Source organism: Pseudophryne corroboree, chromosome 1, assembly GCF_028390025.1.
Source record: "Pseudophryne corroboree isolate aPseCor3 chromosome 1, aPseCor3.hap2, whole genome shotgun sequence".
NCBI classification, from domain to species: Eukaryota; Metazoa; Chordata; class Amphibia; order Anura; family Myobatrachidae; genus Pseudophryne; species Pseudophryne corroboree.
The window spans coordinates 25,949,291-25,967,890 of record NC_086444.1 but is presented as its reverse complement, the minus strand read 5'-3'; the positions used below and the strand labels follow the sequence as shown (position 1 = coordinate 25,967,890).

Sequence of the window (18,600 nt, the reverse complement as noted above, 5' to 3'; positions counted from 1 at the left end):
GGGAATAAGGTAGGTGTGAGGGTGTACCAGTGTGAGTAGTACAGGTGGGAGTAGGGGAGGTGTGAGGGTGTACCAGTGTGAGTAGTACAGGTGGGAGTAGGGGAGGTGTGAGGGTGTACCAGTGTGAGTAGTACAGGACGGAGTAGGGGAGGTGTGAGGGTGTACCAGTGAGTAGTACAGGTGGGAGTAGGGGAGGGGTTGGGGTGTACCAGTGAGAGTAGTACAGGTGGGAGTAGGTCTGGGGTTGGGGAGTACCAGTGTAGATAGCATAGGTAGTTCTACATCCTACTATGTAACGGTGTTCCTCTGATAACTGGAAATGGTAAGTAGCAGACTACTGTGAGATCGGTGAGATGTAAGTGGCAGTTTGGGCCTGTGCCTCCAGTGACACCCACTGACATTATGCCTGAGCCAACACTTGACACAAGGCTGTAGGTACGCATTGCTATCCAATATGGATAACAGAAATAATAAGATTTTACTTACCGATAAATCTATTTCTCGTAGTCCGTAGTGGATGCTGGGACTCCGTAAGGACCATGGGGAATAGCGGCTCCGCAGGAGACAGGGCACACGAATAAAAGCTTTAGGATCAGGTGGTGTGCACTGGCTCCTCCCCCTATGACCCTCCTCCAAGCCTCAGTTAGGATACTGTGCCCGGACGAGCGTACATAATAAGGAAGGATATTGAATCCCGGGTAAGACTCATACCAGCCACACCAATCACACCGTACAACTTGTGATCTGAACCCAGTTAACAGTATGATAAACGTAGGAGCCTCTGAAAAGATGGCTCACAACAATAAACAACCCGATTTTTGTAACAATAACTATATACAAGTATTGCAGACAATCCGCACTTGGGATGGGCGCCCAGCATCCACTACGGACTATGAGAAATAGAATTATCGGTAAGTAAATTCTTATTTTCTCTGACGTCCTAGTGGATGCTGGGAACTCCGTAAGGACCATGGGGATTATACCAAAGCTCCCAAACGGGCGGGAGAGTGCGGATGACTCTGCAGCACCGAATGAGAGAACTCCAGGTCCTCCTCAGCCAGGGTATCGAATTTGTAAAATTTAGCAAACGCGTTTGCCCCTGACCAAGTAGCTGCTCGGCAAAGTTGTAAAGCCGAGACCCCTCGGGCAGCCGCCCAAGATGAGCCCACTTTCCTTGTGGAATGGGCTTTTACAGATTTTTGGCTGTGGCAGGCCTGCCACAGAATGTGCAAGCTGAATTGTACTACAAATCCAACGAGCAATCGTCTGCTTAGAAGCAGGAGCACCCAGCTTGTTGGGTGCATACAGGATAAACAGCGAGTCAGATTTTCTGACTCCAGCCGTCCTGGAAACATATATTTTCAGGGCCCTGACTACGTCCAGCAACTTGGAGTCCTCCAAGTCCCTAGTAGCCGCAGGTACCACAATAGGCTGGTTCATGTGAAACGCTGAAACCACCTTAGGGAGAAATTGAGGGCGAGTCCTCAGTTCTGCCCTGTCTGAATGAAAAATTAGGTAAGGGCTTTTATATGATAAAGCCGCCAATTCTGAGACTCGCCTGGCTGAAGCCAGGGCTAACAGCATGACCATTTTCCATGTGAGATATTTCAATTCCACAGTGGTGAGTGGTTCAAACCAATGTGATTTTAGGAGACTCAACACTACATTGAGATCCCAAGGTGCCACTGGAGGCACAAAAGGAGGCTGTATATGCAGTACCCCTTTGACAAACGTCTGAACTTCAGGCACTGAAGCCAGTTCTTTTTGGAAGAAGATTGACAGGGCCGAAATTTGAACCTTAATGGACCCTAATTTTAGGCCCATAGATAGTCCTGTTTGCAGGAAATGCAAGAAACGACCCAGTTGAAATTCCTCTGTAGGGGCCTTCTTGGCCTCACACCACGCAACATATTTCCGCCAAATGCGGTGATAATGTTTTGCGGTTACATCCTTTCTGGCCTTGACCAGGGTAGGGATGACTTCATCTGGAATGCCTTTTTCCTTCAGGATCCGGCGTTCAACCTCCATGCCGTCAAATGCAGCCGCGGTAAGTCTTGGAACAGACAAGGTCCCTGCTGGAGCAGGTCCTTTCTGAGAGGTAGAGGCCACGGGTCCTCCGTGAGCATCTCTTGAAGTTCCGGGTACCAAGTCCTTCTTGGCCAATCCGGAGCCACGAGTATAGTTCTTACTCCTCTCCTTCTTATGATTCTCAGTACCTTTGGTATGAGAGGCAGAGGAGGGAACACATACACTGACTGGTACACCCACGGCGTTACCAGGGCGTCCACCGCTATTGCCTGAGGGTCCCTTGACCTGGCGCAATATCTGTCTAGTTTTTTGTTTAGACGGGACGCCATCATGTCCACCATTGGTTCTTCCCAACGGTTTACTATCAGGTGGAAGACTTCTGGGTGAAGTCCCCACTCTCCCGGGTGGAGGTCGTGTCTGCTGAGGAAGTCTGCTTCCCAGTTGTCCACTCCCGGAATGAACACTGCTGACAGTGCTATCACATGATTTTCCGCCCAGCGAAGAATCCTTGCAGCTTCTGCCATTGCCCTCCTGCTTCTCGTGCCGCCCTGTCTGTTTACGTGGGCGACTGACGTGATGTTGTCCGATTGGATCAATACCGCCTGACCCTGAAGCAGGGGTTTCGCTTGACTTAGGGCATTGTAAATGGCCCGTAGTTCCAGAATGTTTATATGAAGAGATGCTTCCATGCTTGACCACAAGCCCTGGAAATTTCTTCCCTGTGTGACTGCTCCCCAGCCTCTCAGGCTTGCATCCGTGGTCACCAGGATCCAATCCTGAATGCCAAATCTGCGGCCCTCTAGTAGATGAGCACTCTGCAGCCACCACAGAAGAGAGACACCCTTGTCCTTGGCGACAGGGTTATCCGCTGATGCATCTGAAGATGCGATCCGGACCATTTGTCCAGCAGATCCCACTGAAAAGTTCTTGCATGGAATCTTCCGAATGGAATCGCTTCGTAAGAAGCCACCATTTTTCCCAGGACCCTCGTGCACTGATGCACTGACACCTGGCCTGGTTTTAGGAGGTTCCTGACTAGCTCGGATAACTCCCTGGCCTTCTCCTCCGGGAGAAACACCTTTTTCTGGACTGTGTCCAGAATCATTCCTAGGAACAGTAGACGTGTCGTAGGAATCAGCTGCGATTTTGGAATATTTAGGATCCACCCGTGCTGACGTAACACTACCTGAGATAGTGCTACTCCGACTTCTAACTGTTCCCTGGACCTTGCCCTTATCAGGAGATCGTCCAAGTAAGGGATAATTAAGATGCCTTTTCTTCGAAGAAGAATCATCATTTCGGCCATTACCTTGGTAAAGACCCGAGGTGCCGTGGACAACCCAAACGGCAGCGTCTGAAACTGATAATGACAGTTTTGTACTACAAACCTGAGGTACCCTTGGTGAGACGGGTAGATTGGGACGTGGAGATAAGCATCCTTGATGTCCAGAGACACCATATAGTCCCCTTCTTCCAGGTTTGCTATCACCGCTCTGAGTGATTCCATCTTGAATTTGAACCTCTTTATGTAAGTGTTCAAGGATTTCAGATTTAAAATTGGTCTCACCGAGCCGTCCGGCTTCGGTACCACAAACAGCGTGGAATAATACCCCTTTCCCTGTTGTAGGAGGGGTACCTTGATTATCACCTGCTGGGAATACAGCTTGTGAATGGCTTCCAAAACTGCCTCCCTGTCGGAGGGAGACTTTGGTAGAGCAGACTTCAGGAACCGGCGAGGGGGAAACGCCTCGAATTCCAGTTTGTACCCCTGCGATACTACCTGTAGAATCCAGGGGTCCACTTGCGAGTGAGCCCACTGCGCGTTGAAATTCTTGAGACGGGCCCCCACCATGTCTGAGTCTGCTTGTAAAGCCCCAGCGTCATGCTGAAGACTTGGCAGAAGCAGGGGAGGGCTTCTGCTCCTGGGAAGCGGCTGCATGGTGCAGTCTTTTTCCCCTTCCTCTGCCCCGGGGCAGGAAGGAATGGCCTTTAGCTCGCTTGTACTTATGGGAACGAAAGGATTGAGTTTGAAAAGACGGTGTCTTTTTCTGCTGATGTGAAGTGACCTGGGGTAAAAAGGTGGATTTTCCAGCCGTTGCCGTGGCCACCAGGTCCGATAGACCAGCCCCAAATAACTCCTCCCCTTTATACGGCAATACTTCCATATGTCGTTTGGAATCCGCATCGCCTGACCACTGTCGCGTCCATAACGCTCTTCTGGCAGAAATGGACATAGCACTTACTCTTGATGCCAGGGTGCAGATATCCCTCTGTGCATCACGCATATATAGTAATGCATCCTTCAAATGCTCTATAGTTAACAGTATATTGTCCCTATCCAGGGTATCAATATTTTCAGTCAGGGAATCCGACCACGCGACTCCAGCACTGCACATCCAGGCTGAAGCGATTGCTGGTCGCAGTATAACACCAGTATGTGTGTATATACCTTTAAGAATATTTTCCAGCCTTCTATCTGCTGGTTCCTTGAGGGTGGCCGTATCAGGAGACGGTAACGCTACTTGTTTAGATAAACGTGTGAGCGCCTTATCTACCCTAGGGGGTGTTTCCCAACGCGTCCTAACCTCTGACGGGAAAGGATATAATGCCAATAATTTTTTAGAAATTAGCAGTTTTTTGTCGGGGGAAACCCACGCTTTATCACACACCTCATTTAACTCATCTGACTCAGGGAAAACTATTGGTAGTTTTTTCACACCCCACATAATACCCTTCTTTGTGGTACTTGTAGTGTCAGAAATGTTCAATGCCTCCTTCATTGCCGTGATCATGTAACGTGTGGCCCTACTGGACATTACGTTTGTCTCCTCACCGTCGACACTAGACTCAGTATCTGTGTCTGGGTCTGTGTCGACCCACTGAGGTAACGGGCGTTTTAAGGGCCCCTGACGGTGTCTGAGACGCCTGGACAGGCACTAATTGATTTGCCGGCTGTCTCATGTTATCAACCGTTTTTTGCAAAGTGCTGACATTATCACTTAATTCTTTAAATACGATCATCCAGTCAGGTGTCGACACCCTAGGGGGTGACATCACTAACCCAGGCAATTGCTCCGCCTCCACATCATTTTCCTCCTCATACATGTCGACACACACGTACCGACACGCAGCACACACACCGGGAATGCTCTGATAGAGGACAGGACCCCACAAGCCCTTTGGAGAGACAGAGGGAGAGTCTGCCAGCACACACCAAGCGCTATATTATATATATATATATATATATATATATATATATATATATATATATATATATATATATATATACACACACACACACACAGGGATAACCTTATATAAGTGTTATTCCCTTATAGCTGCTGTTTATATAATTTTTAGCTGCCAATAGTGCCCCCCCTTCTCTTTTTTACCCTGATTCTGTAGCAAGTCTGCAGGGGAGAGTCAGGGAGCCGTCCTTCCAGCGGAGCTGTGAGGGAAAATGGCGCTTGTGTGCTGAGGAGATAGGCTCCGCCCCTTCACGACGTCCTTATCTCCCGCTCTTTTCTGTAAAAATGGCAGGGGTTAAAATACATCCATATCGCCCAAGAGCTATATGTGATGTATTCTTTTGCCAACCTAAGGTATTATCTGTTATATTGCATCTCAGGGCGCTCCCCCCCAGCGCCCTGCACCCTCAGTGACCGGAGTGTGAAGTGTGCTGAGAGCAATGGCGCACAGCTGCGGTGCTGTGCGCTACCTTAGTCTGAAGACAGGATCGTCTTCTGCCGCAGATTTCACCGGACCTCTTCGCTCTTCTGGCTCTGTAAGGGGGCCGGCGGCGCGGCTCCGGGACCCATCCAGGCTGAACCTGTGATCGTCCCTCTGGAGCTAATGTCCAGTAGCCTAAGAAACCCAATCCACTCTGCACGCAGGTGAGTCCGTTTCTTCTCCCCTTAGTCCCACGATGCAGTGAGCCTGCTGCCAGCAGGACTCACTGAAAATAAAAAACCTAAAATACACTTTTATTCTAAGCAGCTCAGGAGAGCCACCTAGCCTGCACCCTTCTCGTTCGGGCACAAAAAATAAGAATTTACTTACCGATAATTCTATTTCTCGTAGTCCGTAGTGGATGCTGGGGACTCCGTCAGGACCATGGGGTTTAGCGGCTCCGCAGGAGACAGGGCACAATAATAAAAGCTTTAGGATCAGGTGGTGTGCACTGGCTCCTCCCCCTATGACCCTCCTCCAAGCCTCAGTTAGGATACTGTGCCCGGACGAGCGTGCATAATAAGGAAGGATATTGAATCCCGGGTAAGACTCATACCAGCCACACCAATCACACCGTACAACCTGTGATCTGAACCCAGTTAACAGTATGATAACAACGAAGGAGCCTCTGAAAAGATGGCTCACAACAAGAATAACCCGATTTTTGTAACAATAACTATGTACAAGTATTGCAGACAATCCGCACTTGGGATGGGCGCCCAGCATCCACTACGGACTACGAGAAATAGAATTATCGGTAAGTAAATTCTTATTTTCTCTAACGTCCTAAGTGGATGCTGGGGACTCCGTCAGGACCATGGGGATTATACCAAAGCTCCCAAACGGGCGGGAGAGTGCGGATGACTCTGCAGCACCGAATGAGAGAACTCCAGGTCCTCCTCAGTCAGGGTGTGCCCCTGACCAAGTAGCAGCTCGGCAAAGTTGTAAAGCCGAGACCCCTCGGGCAGCCGCCCAAGATGAGCCCACTTCCTTGTGGAATGGGCTTTTACTGATTTTGGCTGTGGCAAGCCTGCCACAGAATGTGCAAGCTGAATTGTACTACAAATCCAGCGAGCAATCGTCTGCTTAGAAGCAGGAACACCCATCTTGTTGGGTGCATACAGGCTAAACAGCGAGTCAGATTTTCTGACTCCAGTCGTCCTGGAAACATATATTTTCAGGGCCCTGACAACGTCAAGTAACTTGGAGTCCTCCAAGTCCCTAGTAGCCGCAGGTACCACAATAGGTTGGTTCATGTGAAAAACAGAAAACACCTTAAGGAGAAATTGAGGACGAGTCCTCAATTCTGCCCTGTCAGAATGAAAAATTAAGTAAGGGCTTTTATATGATAAAGCCGCCCATTCTGACACACGCCTGGCTGAAGCCAGGGCTAATAGAATCTTAACCTTCCATGTGAAATATTTTAATTCCACAGTGGTGAGTGGATCAAACCAATGTGACTTTAGGAAACTCAAAACAACATTGAGATCCCAAGGTGCCACTGGGGGCACAAAAGGAGGCTGTATATGCAGTACCCCTTTTACAAACGTCTGAACTTCAGGCACTGAAGCCAGTTCTTTCTGGAAGAAATTCGACAGGGTCGAAATTTGAACCTTAATGGACCCTAATTTTAGGCCCATAGACAGTCCTGTTTTCAGGAAATGTAGGAACGACCCAGTTGGAATTCCTCTGTAGGGACCTTCTTGGCCTCACACCACGCAACATATTTTCGCCAAATGCGGTGAAAATGTTTTGCAGTTACATCCTTCCTGGCTTCGACCAGGGTAGGGATGACTTCATCTGGAATGCCCTTTCAGGATCCGGCGTTCAACTGCCATGCCGTCAAACGCAGCCGCGGTAAGTCTTGGAACAGACAAGGCCCCTGCTGGAGCAGGTCCTTTCTTAAAGGTAGAGGCCACGGTTCTTCCGTGAGCATCTCTTGAAGTTCCGGGTACCAAGTCCTTCTTGACCCATCCGGAACCACGAGTATCGTTCTTACTCATCTCCTTCTTATGATTCTCAGTACTTTTGGTATGAGATGCATAGGAGGGAACACATACCCTGACTGGTACACCCACAGTGTTACCAGAGCGTCCACCGCTATTGCCTGAGGGTCCCTTGACCTGGCGCAATATTTGTCTAGTTTTTTGTTCAGGCGGGACGCCAACATGTCCACCTTTGGTTTTTCCCAACGGTTTACAATCATGTGGAAGACTTCCCACTGAAGTCCCCACTCTCCCGGGTGGAGGTTATGCCTGCTGAGGAAGTCTGCTTCCCAGTTTTCCACTCCCGGAATTAACACTGCTGAGAGTGTTATCACATGATTTTTCGCCCAGCGAAGAATCCTTGCAGTTTCTGCCATTTCCCTCCTGCTTCATGTGCCGCCCTGTCTGTTTACGTGGGCGACTGCCGTGATGTTGTCCCACTGGATCAATACCGGCTGACCTTGAAGCAGAGGTCTTGCTAAGCTTAGAGCCTTGTAAATTGCCCTTAGCTCCAGTATATTTATGTGGAGAGAAGTCTCCAGACTTGATCACACTCCCTGGAAATTTTTTCCTTGTGTGACTGCTCCCCAGCCACTCAGGCTGGCATCCGTGGTCACCAGGACCCAGTCCTGAATGTCGAATCTGCGGCCCTTTCATAGATGAGCACTCTGCAGCCACCGCAGAAGAAAACACCCTTGTCCTTGGAGACAGGGTTATCCGCTGATGCATCTGAAGATGCGATCCGGACCATTTTCCCAGCAGATTCCACTGAAAGGTTCTTGCGTGAAATCTACCGAATGGGATCGCTTTGTAAGAAACCACCATTTTTCACAGGACCCTTGTGCAATGATGCACTGATACTTTTCCTGGTTTTAGGAGGTTCCTGACTAGCTCGGATAACTCCCTGGCCTTCTTCTCCGGGAGAAAACATCCTTTTCTGGACTGTGTCCAGAATCATTCCTAGGAACATTAGACGTGTCGTCGGAAAAAGCTGCGATTTTGGAATATTTAGAATCCACTCGTGCTGTCGTAGAACTACTTGAGATAGTGCTACTCCGACCGCCAACTGTTCTCTGGACCTTGCCCTTATCAGGAAAGCGTCCATATTTCTTTTAGGAAGAATCATCATTTCGGCCATTACCATGGTAAAGACCCGGGGTGCCGTGGACAATCCAAACGGCAGCGTCTGAACTGATAGTGACAGTTCTGTACCACGAACCTGAGATACCCTTGGTGAGAAGGGCAAAATTTGGACATGTAGGTAAGCGTCTCTGATATCCAGTGACACCATATAGTCCTGGTTCGCTATCACTGCTCTGAGTGACTCCATCTTGATTTGAACCCTTGTATGTAATTGTTCAAATCTTTTAGATCTCACCGAGCCGTTTGGCTTCAGTACCACAATATAGTGTGGAATAATACCCCTTCCCTTGTTGTAGGAGGGGTACTTTGATTATCACCTGCTGGGAATACAGCCTGTGAATTTTTTCCCAATACTGCCTCCCTGTCGGAGGGAGACGTTGGTAAAGCAGACTTCAGGAACTTGTGAGGGGAAGACGTCTCGAATTTCCAATGTACACCTGGGATACTACGTGTAGGATCCAGGAGTCCACTTGCGAGTGAGCCCACTGCGTGCTGAAACTCTTGAGATGACCCCCCACCGCACCTGAGTCCGCTTGTATGGCCCCAGCGTCATGCTGTGGACTTGGCAGAAGCTGTGGAGGACTTCTGTTCCTGGGAATGGGCTGCCTGCTGCAGTCTTCTTCCCTTTCCTCTAACCCTGGGCAGATATGACTGGCCTTTTGCCCGCCTGCCTTTATGGGTACGAAAGGACTGAGACTGAAAAGACTGTGTCCTTTTCTGCTGAGATGTGACTTGGGGTAACAAAAGTGGATTTTCCAGCTGTTGCCATGGCCACCAGGTCCGATGGACCGCCCCTTTATACGGCAATACTTCCATGTGCCGTCTGGAATCTGCATCACCTGACCACTGTCATGTCTATAAACATCGTCTGGCAGATATGGACATCACATCTACTCTTGATGCCAGAATGCGCATCTCGCATATATAGAAATGCATCCTTAAAATGCTCTATAGTCAATAAAATATTGTTCCTGTCAAGGGTATCAATATTTTCAGTCAGGAAATCCGACCAAGCCCCCCCAGCGCTGCACATTCAGGCTGAGGCGATTGCTGGTCGTAGTATAACACCAGTATGTGTGTATATACTTTTTAGGATATTTTTCAGCTTCCTATCAGCTGGCTCTTTGAGGGCGGCCGTATCTGGAGACGGTAACGCCACTTGTTCTTATAAGCGTGTGAGCGCCTTATCCACTCTAAGGTGTGTTTCCCAACTCGCCCTCACTTCTGGCGGGAAAAGGTATACCTCCAATAATTTTCTATCGGAGGAAACCCACGTATCATCACACACTTTAATTTATCTGATTCAGGAAAAACTACAAGTAGATTATTCCTACCCTACATAATACCCTTATTTGTGGTACTTGTAGTATCAGAAATATGTAACACCTCCTTCATTGCCCTTAACATGTAACGTGTGGCCCTAAAGGAAAATACGTTTGTTTCTTCACCGTCGACACTAAAGTCAGTGTCCGTGTCTGTGTCTGTGTCGACCAACTGAGGTAAATGGGCGTTTTTACAAGCCCCTGACGATGTCTGAGACGCCTGGACAGGTACTAATTTGTTTGCCGGCCGTCTCATGTCGTCAACCGACCTTGCATCGTGTTGACATTATCACGTAATTCCTAAATAAGCCATCCATTCCGGTGTCGACTCCCTAGAGAGTGACATCACCAATACAGGCAATTTGCTCCGCCTCCTCACCAACATCGTCCTCCTACATGTCGACACACACGTACCGACACACAGCACACACACAGGGAATGCTCTGATAGAGGACAGGACCCCACTAGCCCTTTGGGGAGACAGAGGGAGAGTTTGCCAGCACACACCAAAAACGCTATAATTATACAGGGACAACCCCTTATACAAGTGTTTTCCCTTATAGCATTTTCACATATGTAATCATATCGCCAAATAAGTGCCCCCCCTCTCTGATTTAACCCTGTTTCTGTAGTGCAGTGCAGGGGAGAGCCTGGGAGCCTTCCTCACAGCAGAGCTGAGCAGGAAAATGGCGCCGTGTGCTGAGGAGAATAGGCCCCGCCCCCTAAAACGGCGGGCTCTTCTCCCGGAGTTTGTGAGATCTGGCAGGGGTTAAATACATCCATATAGCCTCAAGGGCTATATGTGATGTATTTTAGCCATAAAAAAGGTATAATACATTGCTGCCCAGGGCGCCCCCCCCAGCGCCCTGCACCCTCAGTGATTGCTGGTATGAAGTGTGCTGACAACAATGGCGCACAGCTGTAGTGCTGTGCGCTACCTTATGAAGACTGAAAGTCTTCTGCCGCCTGTTTCTGGACCTCTTCAACTTCGGCATCTGCAAGGGGGGTCGGCGGCACGGCTCCGGGACGAACCCCAGGGTGAGACCTGTGTTCCGACTCCCTCTGGAGCTAATGGTGTCCAGTAGCCTAAGAAGCAAATCCATCCTGCACGCAGGTGAGTTTACTTCTCTCCCCTAAGTCCCTCGTAGCAGTGAGCCTGTTGCCAGCAGGACTCGCTGAAAATAAAAAACCTAACTTAAACTTTTATTCTAAGCAGCTCAGGAGAGCCACCTAGATTGCACCCTTCTCGGCCGGGCACAAAAATCTAACTGAGGCTTGGAGGAGGGTCATAGGGGGAGGAGCCAGTGCACACCACCTGATCCTAAAGCTTTTATTATTGTGCCCTGTCTCCTGCGGAGCCGCTAAACCCCATGGTCCTGACGGAGTCCCCAGCATCCACTTAGGACGTTAGAGAAATCTAACTGAGGCTTGGAGGAGGGTCATAGGGGGAGGAGCCAGTGCACACCACCTGATCCTAAAGCTTTTATTCTTGTGCCCTGTCTCCTGCGGAGCTGCTATTCCCCATGGTCCTTACGGAGTCCCAGCATCCACTAGGACGTCAGAGAAAACTTGGAATTGCTTCTATTTAAAACAAAAACACCTGAAGAAAAGCGGACACGGTCGGTGACAGATTACGGACGCAGTCTGGTTCCTATAAAACCTGTGTCCGTACAGGAGGATGGGATGAGCATGAGCACATATAGGACATACCTGGGATATGGACTATTTGCTGCTCCACGTCAGACGCTACGGATGTTATTAAGGAAAGACGTTCTCTGACAATATTCCATACACAGGAGGAACAGAACATTCACACCAGACACTTCTCTAGATCGGCTTCATTCTCTAATAACACTCACCCTCCTATTCCTCACATCACACAATCTACCCTTATGCACTATACAGGGGGGTATTTGTCAGAGCTCGGAGAGAGATAAAGTAGCAATCAGCTCCTGTCATTTTTCAAAGACATCCTGTAAAATGTAAGACAGGAGCTGATTGGCTATACACCGCCCTGTACTGATAGCACGGTGTGGAAGATCTGCATGTTCACTGCAATCAGGATATAAGGAGTATAGTATAATAAAGTATATTTGTGGCAATTGGCAGCACAGACTCAGCTGCAGGGCTACAAATGACAGCCCGGGACGCCCTCTCAGCCAAGTACGTCCCAAGCCGCTTCCCAGTCCCCATGCCAATCGTTATAAACACTGCGATGCAGCCGGGAGCGTCCACTCTTTGCGGCAAGGCAAGGCACAGATGTCACATTATACGCCGACGTGCTGGTACTGCCAGCTGGGGACAAAGACCTAAACGTTGTCAGTGCAATGTGTGTTTTTCATGTTTTAAATTTGTTCCTTCCTCGACTATCCATGTCACAAATCATAACCAGCGCTGTCCCTGGCTGGGGAAATAGGGAAACGACATCTGCAGCTGCTGGAATGGATAGCTGCAGGTATGGGACTGGTCAGTGCCACTGAATACTGGCATGCTATCTGATAGACCGGGGCACATGCAGTGCACACCGGCACATTCATACATGGGGAAGAAGCGATATCAGCGCGTTACCCCTTCTCTCCTAGAGTATCATACATTTACCACCATCTTACAGATAGCAGCACCAACAATGGCAGGGCCGCATAACACCAGTCACTGAGCGCACTCCGCCACTGTAATATATGGGGGAGAATGGGTATTAGTGCGCATAACGTGCGCCAATGCCACTTCTCCCCCATCTCGGAGTATCATACATTTACACCCTTGTCCACACTTCTCTGATCGAAACAAACCAGATTCCCAACAGTAAACTGCCGCACCCGTGTATAATGCCCACATGTACATTATACTGCCGCACCCGTGTATAATGCCCACATGTACATTACACTGCCGCACCCGTTTATAATGCCCACATGTACATTACACTGCCGCACCTGTGTATATACTTCTGCACCTGTGTATAATGCCCACGTGTACATTACACTGCCGCACCCGTGTATAATGCCCACGTGTACATTACACTGCCGCACCCGTGTATAATGCCCACGTGTACATTACACTGCCGCACCCGTGTATAATGCCCACGTGTACATTACACTGCCGCACCCGTGTATAATGCCCACGTGTACATTACACTGCCGCACCCGTGTATAATGCCCACGTGTACATTACACTGCCGCACCCGTGTATAATGCCCACGTGTACATTACACTGCCGCACCCGTGTATAATGCCCACGTGTACATTACACTGCCGCACCCGTGTATAATGCCCACGTGTACATTACACTGCCGCACCCGTGTATAATGCCCACGTGTACATTACACTGCCGCACCCGTGTATAATGCCCACGTGTACATTACACTGCCGCACCCGTGTATAATGCCCACGTGTACATTACACTGCCGCACCCGTGTATAATGCCCACGTGTACATTACACTGCCGCACCCGTGTATAATGCCCACGTGTACATTACACTGCCGCACCCGTGTATAATGCCCACGTGTACATTACACTGCCGCACCCGTGTATAATGCCCACGTGTACATTACACTGCCGCACCCGTGTATAATGCCCACGTGTACATTACACTGCCGCACCCGTGTATAATGCCCACGTGTACATTACACTGCCGCACCCGTGTATAATGCCCACGTGTACATTACACTGCCGCACCTGTGTATAATGCCCACATGTACATTACACTGCCGCACCTGTGTATAATGCCCACATGTACATTACACTGCCGCACCTGTGTATAATGCCCACATGTACATTACACTGCCGCACCTGTGTATAATGCCCACATGTACATTACACTGCCGCACCTGTGTATAATGCCCACATGTACATTACACTGCCGCACCTGTGTATAATGCCCACATGTACATTACACTGCCGCACCTGTGTATAATGCCCACATGTACATTACACTGCCGCACCTGTGTATAATGCCCACATGTACATTACACTGCCGCACCCGTGTATAACGCCCACATGTACATTACACTGCTGCACCCGTGTATAACACATAAATCTGGCTCTAGTACGAGCCAGTGCCTCCCCAACCATTTCCCTGACCACATGTCACCGAGACACTATATACACCCGGAATAGGGGGGAAACATTCACAAACACAACATTATACGCCAGGAATAGGGGACATTGCAAAGACCCGGAACAGGGCACGCACACACAGGACACTGTACACCCGGAATAGGACACACACACACAGCAACACTGTACACCCAGAATAGGACACACACACACACACACACACACACACACACACAGAGGACACTGGACACCCGCAATAGGGGGCACACACACACACACAGGACACTGGACATCCACAATAGGGGGCACACACACACAGGACACTGGACACCCGCAATAGGGGGCACACACACACACAGGACACTGGACACCCGGAATAGGGGGCACACACACACACACACAGGACACCCGGAATAGGGGGCACACACACACACACGACACCCGGAATAGGGGGCACACACACACACACACACGACACCCGGAATAGGGGGCACACACACACACACACACACACACACACACACACACACACACACACAGGACACCCGGAATAGGGGGCACACACACACACAGGACACCCGGAATAGGGGGCACACACACACAGGACACCCGGAATAGGGGGCACACACACACACAGGACACTGGACACCCGGAATAGGGGGCACACACACACACACAGGACACCCGGAATAGGGGGCACACACACACACACACACACACACACACACACACACACACAGGACACCCGGAATAGGGGGCACACACACACACACACACACACACACACACACAGGACACCCGGAATAGGGGGCACACACACACACACAGGACACCCGGAATAGGGGGCACACACACACACACACACACACAGGACACCCGGAATAGGGGGCACACACACACACACACAGGACACCCGGAATAGGGGGCACACACACACAGGACACCCGGAATAGGGGGCACACACACACACAGGACACCCGGAATAGGGGGCACACACACAGGACACCCGGAATAGGGGGCACACACACACACAGGACACCCGGAATAGGGGGCACACACACACACACACAGGACACCCGGAATAGGGGGCACACACACACACACACACACAGGACACCCGGAATAGGGGGCACACACACAGGACACCCGGAATAGGGGGCACACACACACACACACACAGGACACCCGGAATAGGGGGCACACACACACACACACACGATACTGGACACCCGGAATAGGGGGCACACACAGGACACTGGACACCCGGAATAGGGAGCACACACACACACACACAGGACACCCGGAATAGGGGGCACACACACACACACACAGGACACCCGGAATAGGGGGCACACACACACAGGACACCCGGAATAGGGGGCACACACACAGGACACCCGGAATAGGGGGCACACACACACACACACACACACACAGGACACCCGGAATAGGGGGCACACACACACACACACACACAGGACACCCGGAATAGGGGGCACACACACACAGGACACCCGGAATAGGGGGCACACACACACACACACACACACACACAGGACACCCGGAATAGGGGGCACACACACACAGGACACCCGGAATAGGGGGCACACACACAGGACACCCGGAATAGGGGGCGCACACACACAGGACACCCGGAATAGGGGGCGCACACACACAGGACACCCGGAATAGGGGGCACACACACACACACACACACACACACACACACGATACTGGACACCCGGAATAGGGGGCACACACAGGACACTGGACACCCGGAATAGGGAGCACACACACACACACTGGACACCCGGAATAGGGGGCGCACACACACTGGACACCCGGAATAGGGGGGCGCACACACACTGGACACCCGGAATAGGGGGGGGCACACACACTGGACACCCGGAATAGGGGGGCACACACACTGGACACCCGGAATAGGGGGGCACACACACTGGACACCCGGAATAGGGGGGCACACACACTGGACACCCGGAATAGGGGGGCACACACACAGGACACTGGACACCCGGAATAGGGGGGCACACACACAGGACACTGGACACCCGGAATAGGGGGGCACACACAGGACACCCGGAATAGGGGGGCACACACACAGGACACCCGGAATAGGGGGGCACACACAGGACACTGGACACCCGGAATAGGGGGGCACACACACAGGACACCCGGAATAGGGGGGCACACACACAGGACACCCGGAATAGGGGGGCACACACACAGGACACTGGACACCCGGAATAGGGGGGCACACACACAGGACACCCGGAATAGGGGGGCACACACACAGGACACCCGGAATAGGGGGGCACACACACAGGACACCCGGAATAGGGGGGCACACACAGGACACTGGACACCCGGAATAGGGGGGCACACACACAGGACACTGGACACCCGGAATAGGGGGGCACACACACAGGACACTGGACACCCGGAATAGGGGGGCACACACACAGGACACTGGACACCCGGAATAGGGAGCACACACACAGGACACTGGACACCCGGAATAGGGAGCACACACACAGGACACTGGACACCCGGAATAGGGAGCACACACACAGGACACTGGACACCCGGAATAGGGAGCACACACACAGGACACTGTACACCAGGAACAGGGCACACACACAGGACACTGTACACCCGTAATAGGGCACACACACACAGGACACTGTACGCCCGCACAGCCCGGTGAAGGATACAGTCCAGGCTCCAGTACGCTGCAGCTCTCTCCCCAGCAACATCCGCCATCTTCAAACAACCGCCACTCCCGGCGCCCCAGCAACCGGCTCCCAGCCCCGCCCCTCCGCTGCTGACTCGCTGATTGGTCAGCGCCGCACTCACATGATCCGCGCCGCAGTGCATTGTGGGGATGGTAGTTTGCACTGTCACTTTACCTCTGTATGACCCGACCATTTGTAGCACTATATCTCCCAGCATGCGTCGCGCCAGACTCAGAGCTGTGTATCCTGGTTACAGGGGGAGAGCTGAGGCTGGCCCATGTCATGAGTGGGGCATTGGACAGGGCAGGCTGAGGTATGTGGGGCATGAGGGAGGTAAGGCTGGTGGGGGTGTGGGGCATGAGGGAGGTAAGGCTGGTGGGGGTGTGGTGCATTGGGAATGGCAGGCTGGGTTGTGTGGTGTTTTGGGGGTGGGCAGACTGAGGTGTGTGGGGCATTGGGATGGAGAGACTGAGGTGTGGGGTATTGGGGAAGAAAGGCTGAGGTGTGTGGGGTATTAGGTTGGGCAGGCTGAGGTATGAGGCATTGGGGAGGGCAGGCTAGGCTGTGTGGGGTATTAGTGAGGGCAGGCTGGAATGTGTGGGGTATTAGGGAGGGTAGGCTGAGGTGTGGGGTATTAGGGAGGGTAGCGAGAGAAATTACCAAGATAGGTGCTCGGGCGCAAAAAGGGTCACTGTTCTAATGCTGCTGCTAAAAACACAGGATTAGTCAGTCCTGTGAACACCAAGAAACCTAAAACAAACAGAAAATAGCAGCGCTTAAGTGTACAAACTGGCAAACATTGATGGATTGAATGAAAAAATTGACAACATTTATTAAAATACTCTAATAAAAACTAGTACCGTAATTCATTTTCACCGACAAAGTTTTTAAATTATAGTGTCCGTACCTGTTGATAATAACTGGACCAATATTGGTATGGACGTTTTTTTGAGAAACGGATAGCACAGGTTACTTTTCCGCCGCTGGAGGAAAGAATCCCTTTGGAAAGTCCTTTAGTTAAGGGTTAAAGCCATGTTCATATGTCCTCACCAGATTGCGGAGCTATTTCTTTGCGGAATAAGGCTCAAGTTAGCCTAAAGTGGAGTCCATTCACCAAGGTATTGTAGTGGTCCAGTATGGTCCGGGCACTCATGTATCAGCACGTGGTCGGTGGTAGCAGTAACACCTGACGCGTTTCGCTGCATGTCCTGCAGCTTTTTCAAAGGTGATCTGTCTTGTGTAAAAACAGGGTATTTATACCTGTAGTGGCACTTCATTAGTCCACACCTGTTCATTCAATCCATCTCAATTAGCTTTAATTTGCATAAAAACACATAATATTTCATATATTTAACACTTTAGTTTGATATATTATAGACTCAGTAGGATAAAGCAACCTTTTAATATTTCCTTAAATTAAAAAACAAATTGTTTTATTTGACAATTCTAGATTACTTCCGGGTTATACAGGATAATATAACCATGTGACCATTGTTTATATGGGGTTTCTAAGCAACTGAATAGTTGCTTCCGGGTCAAAAGGAGGAATCACAATGTCCGATTTTTTATGTATACATATTTACTGGA

General features: G+C 50.5%; 1 protein-coding gene and 1 long non-coding RNA gene across 4 annotated transcripts in view; one reads left to right on the top strand and one right to left on the bottom strand.

Annotated features, from left to right (window-relative positions):
* Positions 1-18,225, bottom strand: part of KIAA1328 (KIAA1328 ortholog) — a 363,237-nt gene extending 345,012 nt beyond the window's left edge. Inside the window, exons 1-2 of one of the 3 annotated variants that reach the window (XM_063958033.1) lie at positions 16,993-17,187; positions 11,918-11,953 (exon numbers count right to left, since the gene is read on the bottom strand). In XM_063958033.1, the coding sequence (XP_063814103.1) occupies positions 11,918-11,953; positions 16,993-17,155 (199 nt within the window). In that variant the 5' untranslated portion in view covers positions 17,156-17,187. Of the gene's footprint in view, positions 1-11,917; positions 11,954-16,992; positions 17,188-17,920 lie in introns of those variants that run through there. The other 2 variants (XM_063958040.1, XM_063958050.1) reach the window with 2 other exon arrangements.
* LOC135054752 (uncharacterized) overlaps positions 17,195-18,600 on the top strand; it is a 37,630-nt gene continuing 36,224 nt past the window's right edge. Inside the window, exon 1 of the long non-coding RNA XR_010243564.1 lies at positions 17,195-17,326. This is a non-coding gene — a long non-coding RNA (uncharacterized LOC135054752). The remainder of the gene's footprint in view (positions 17,327-18,600) is intronic.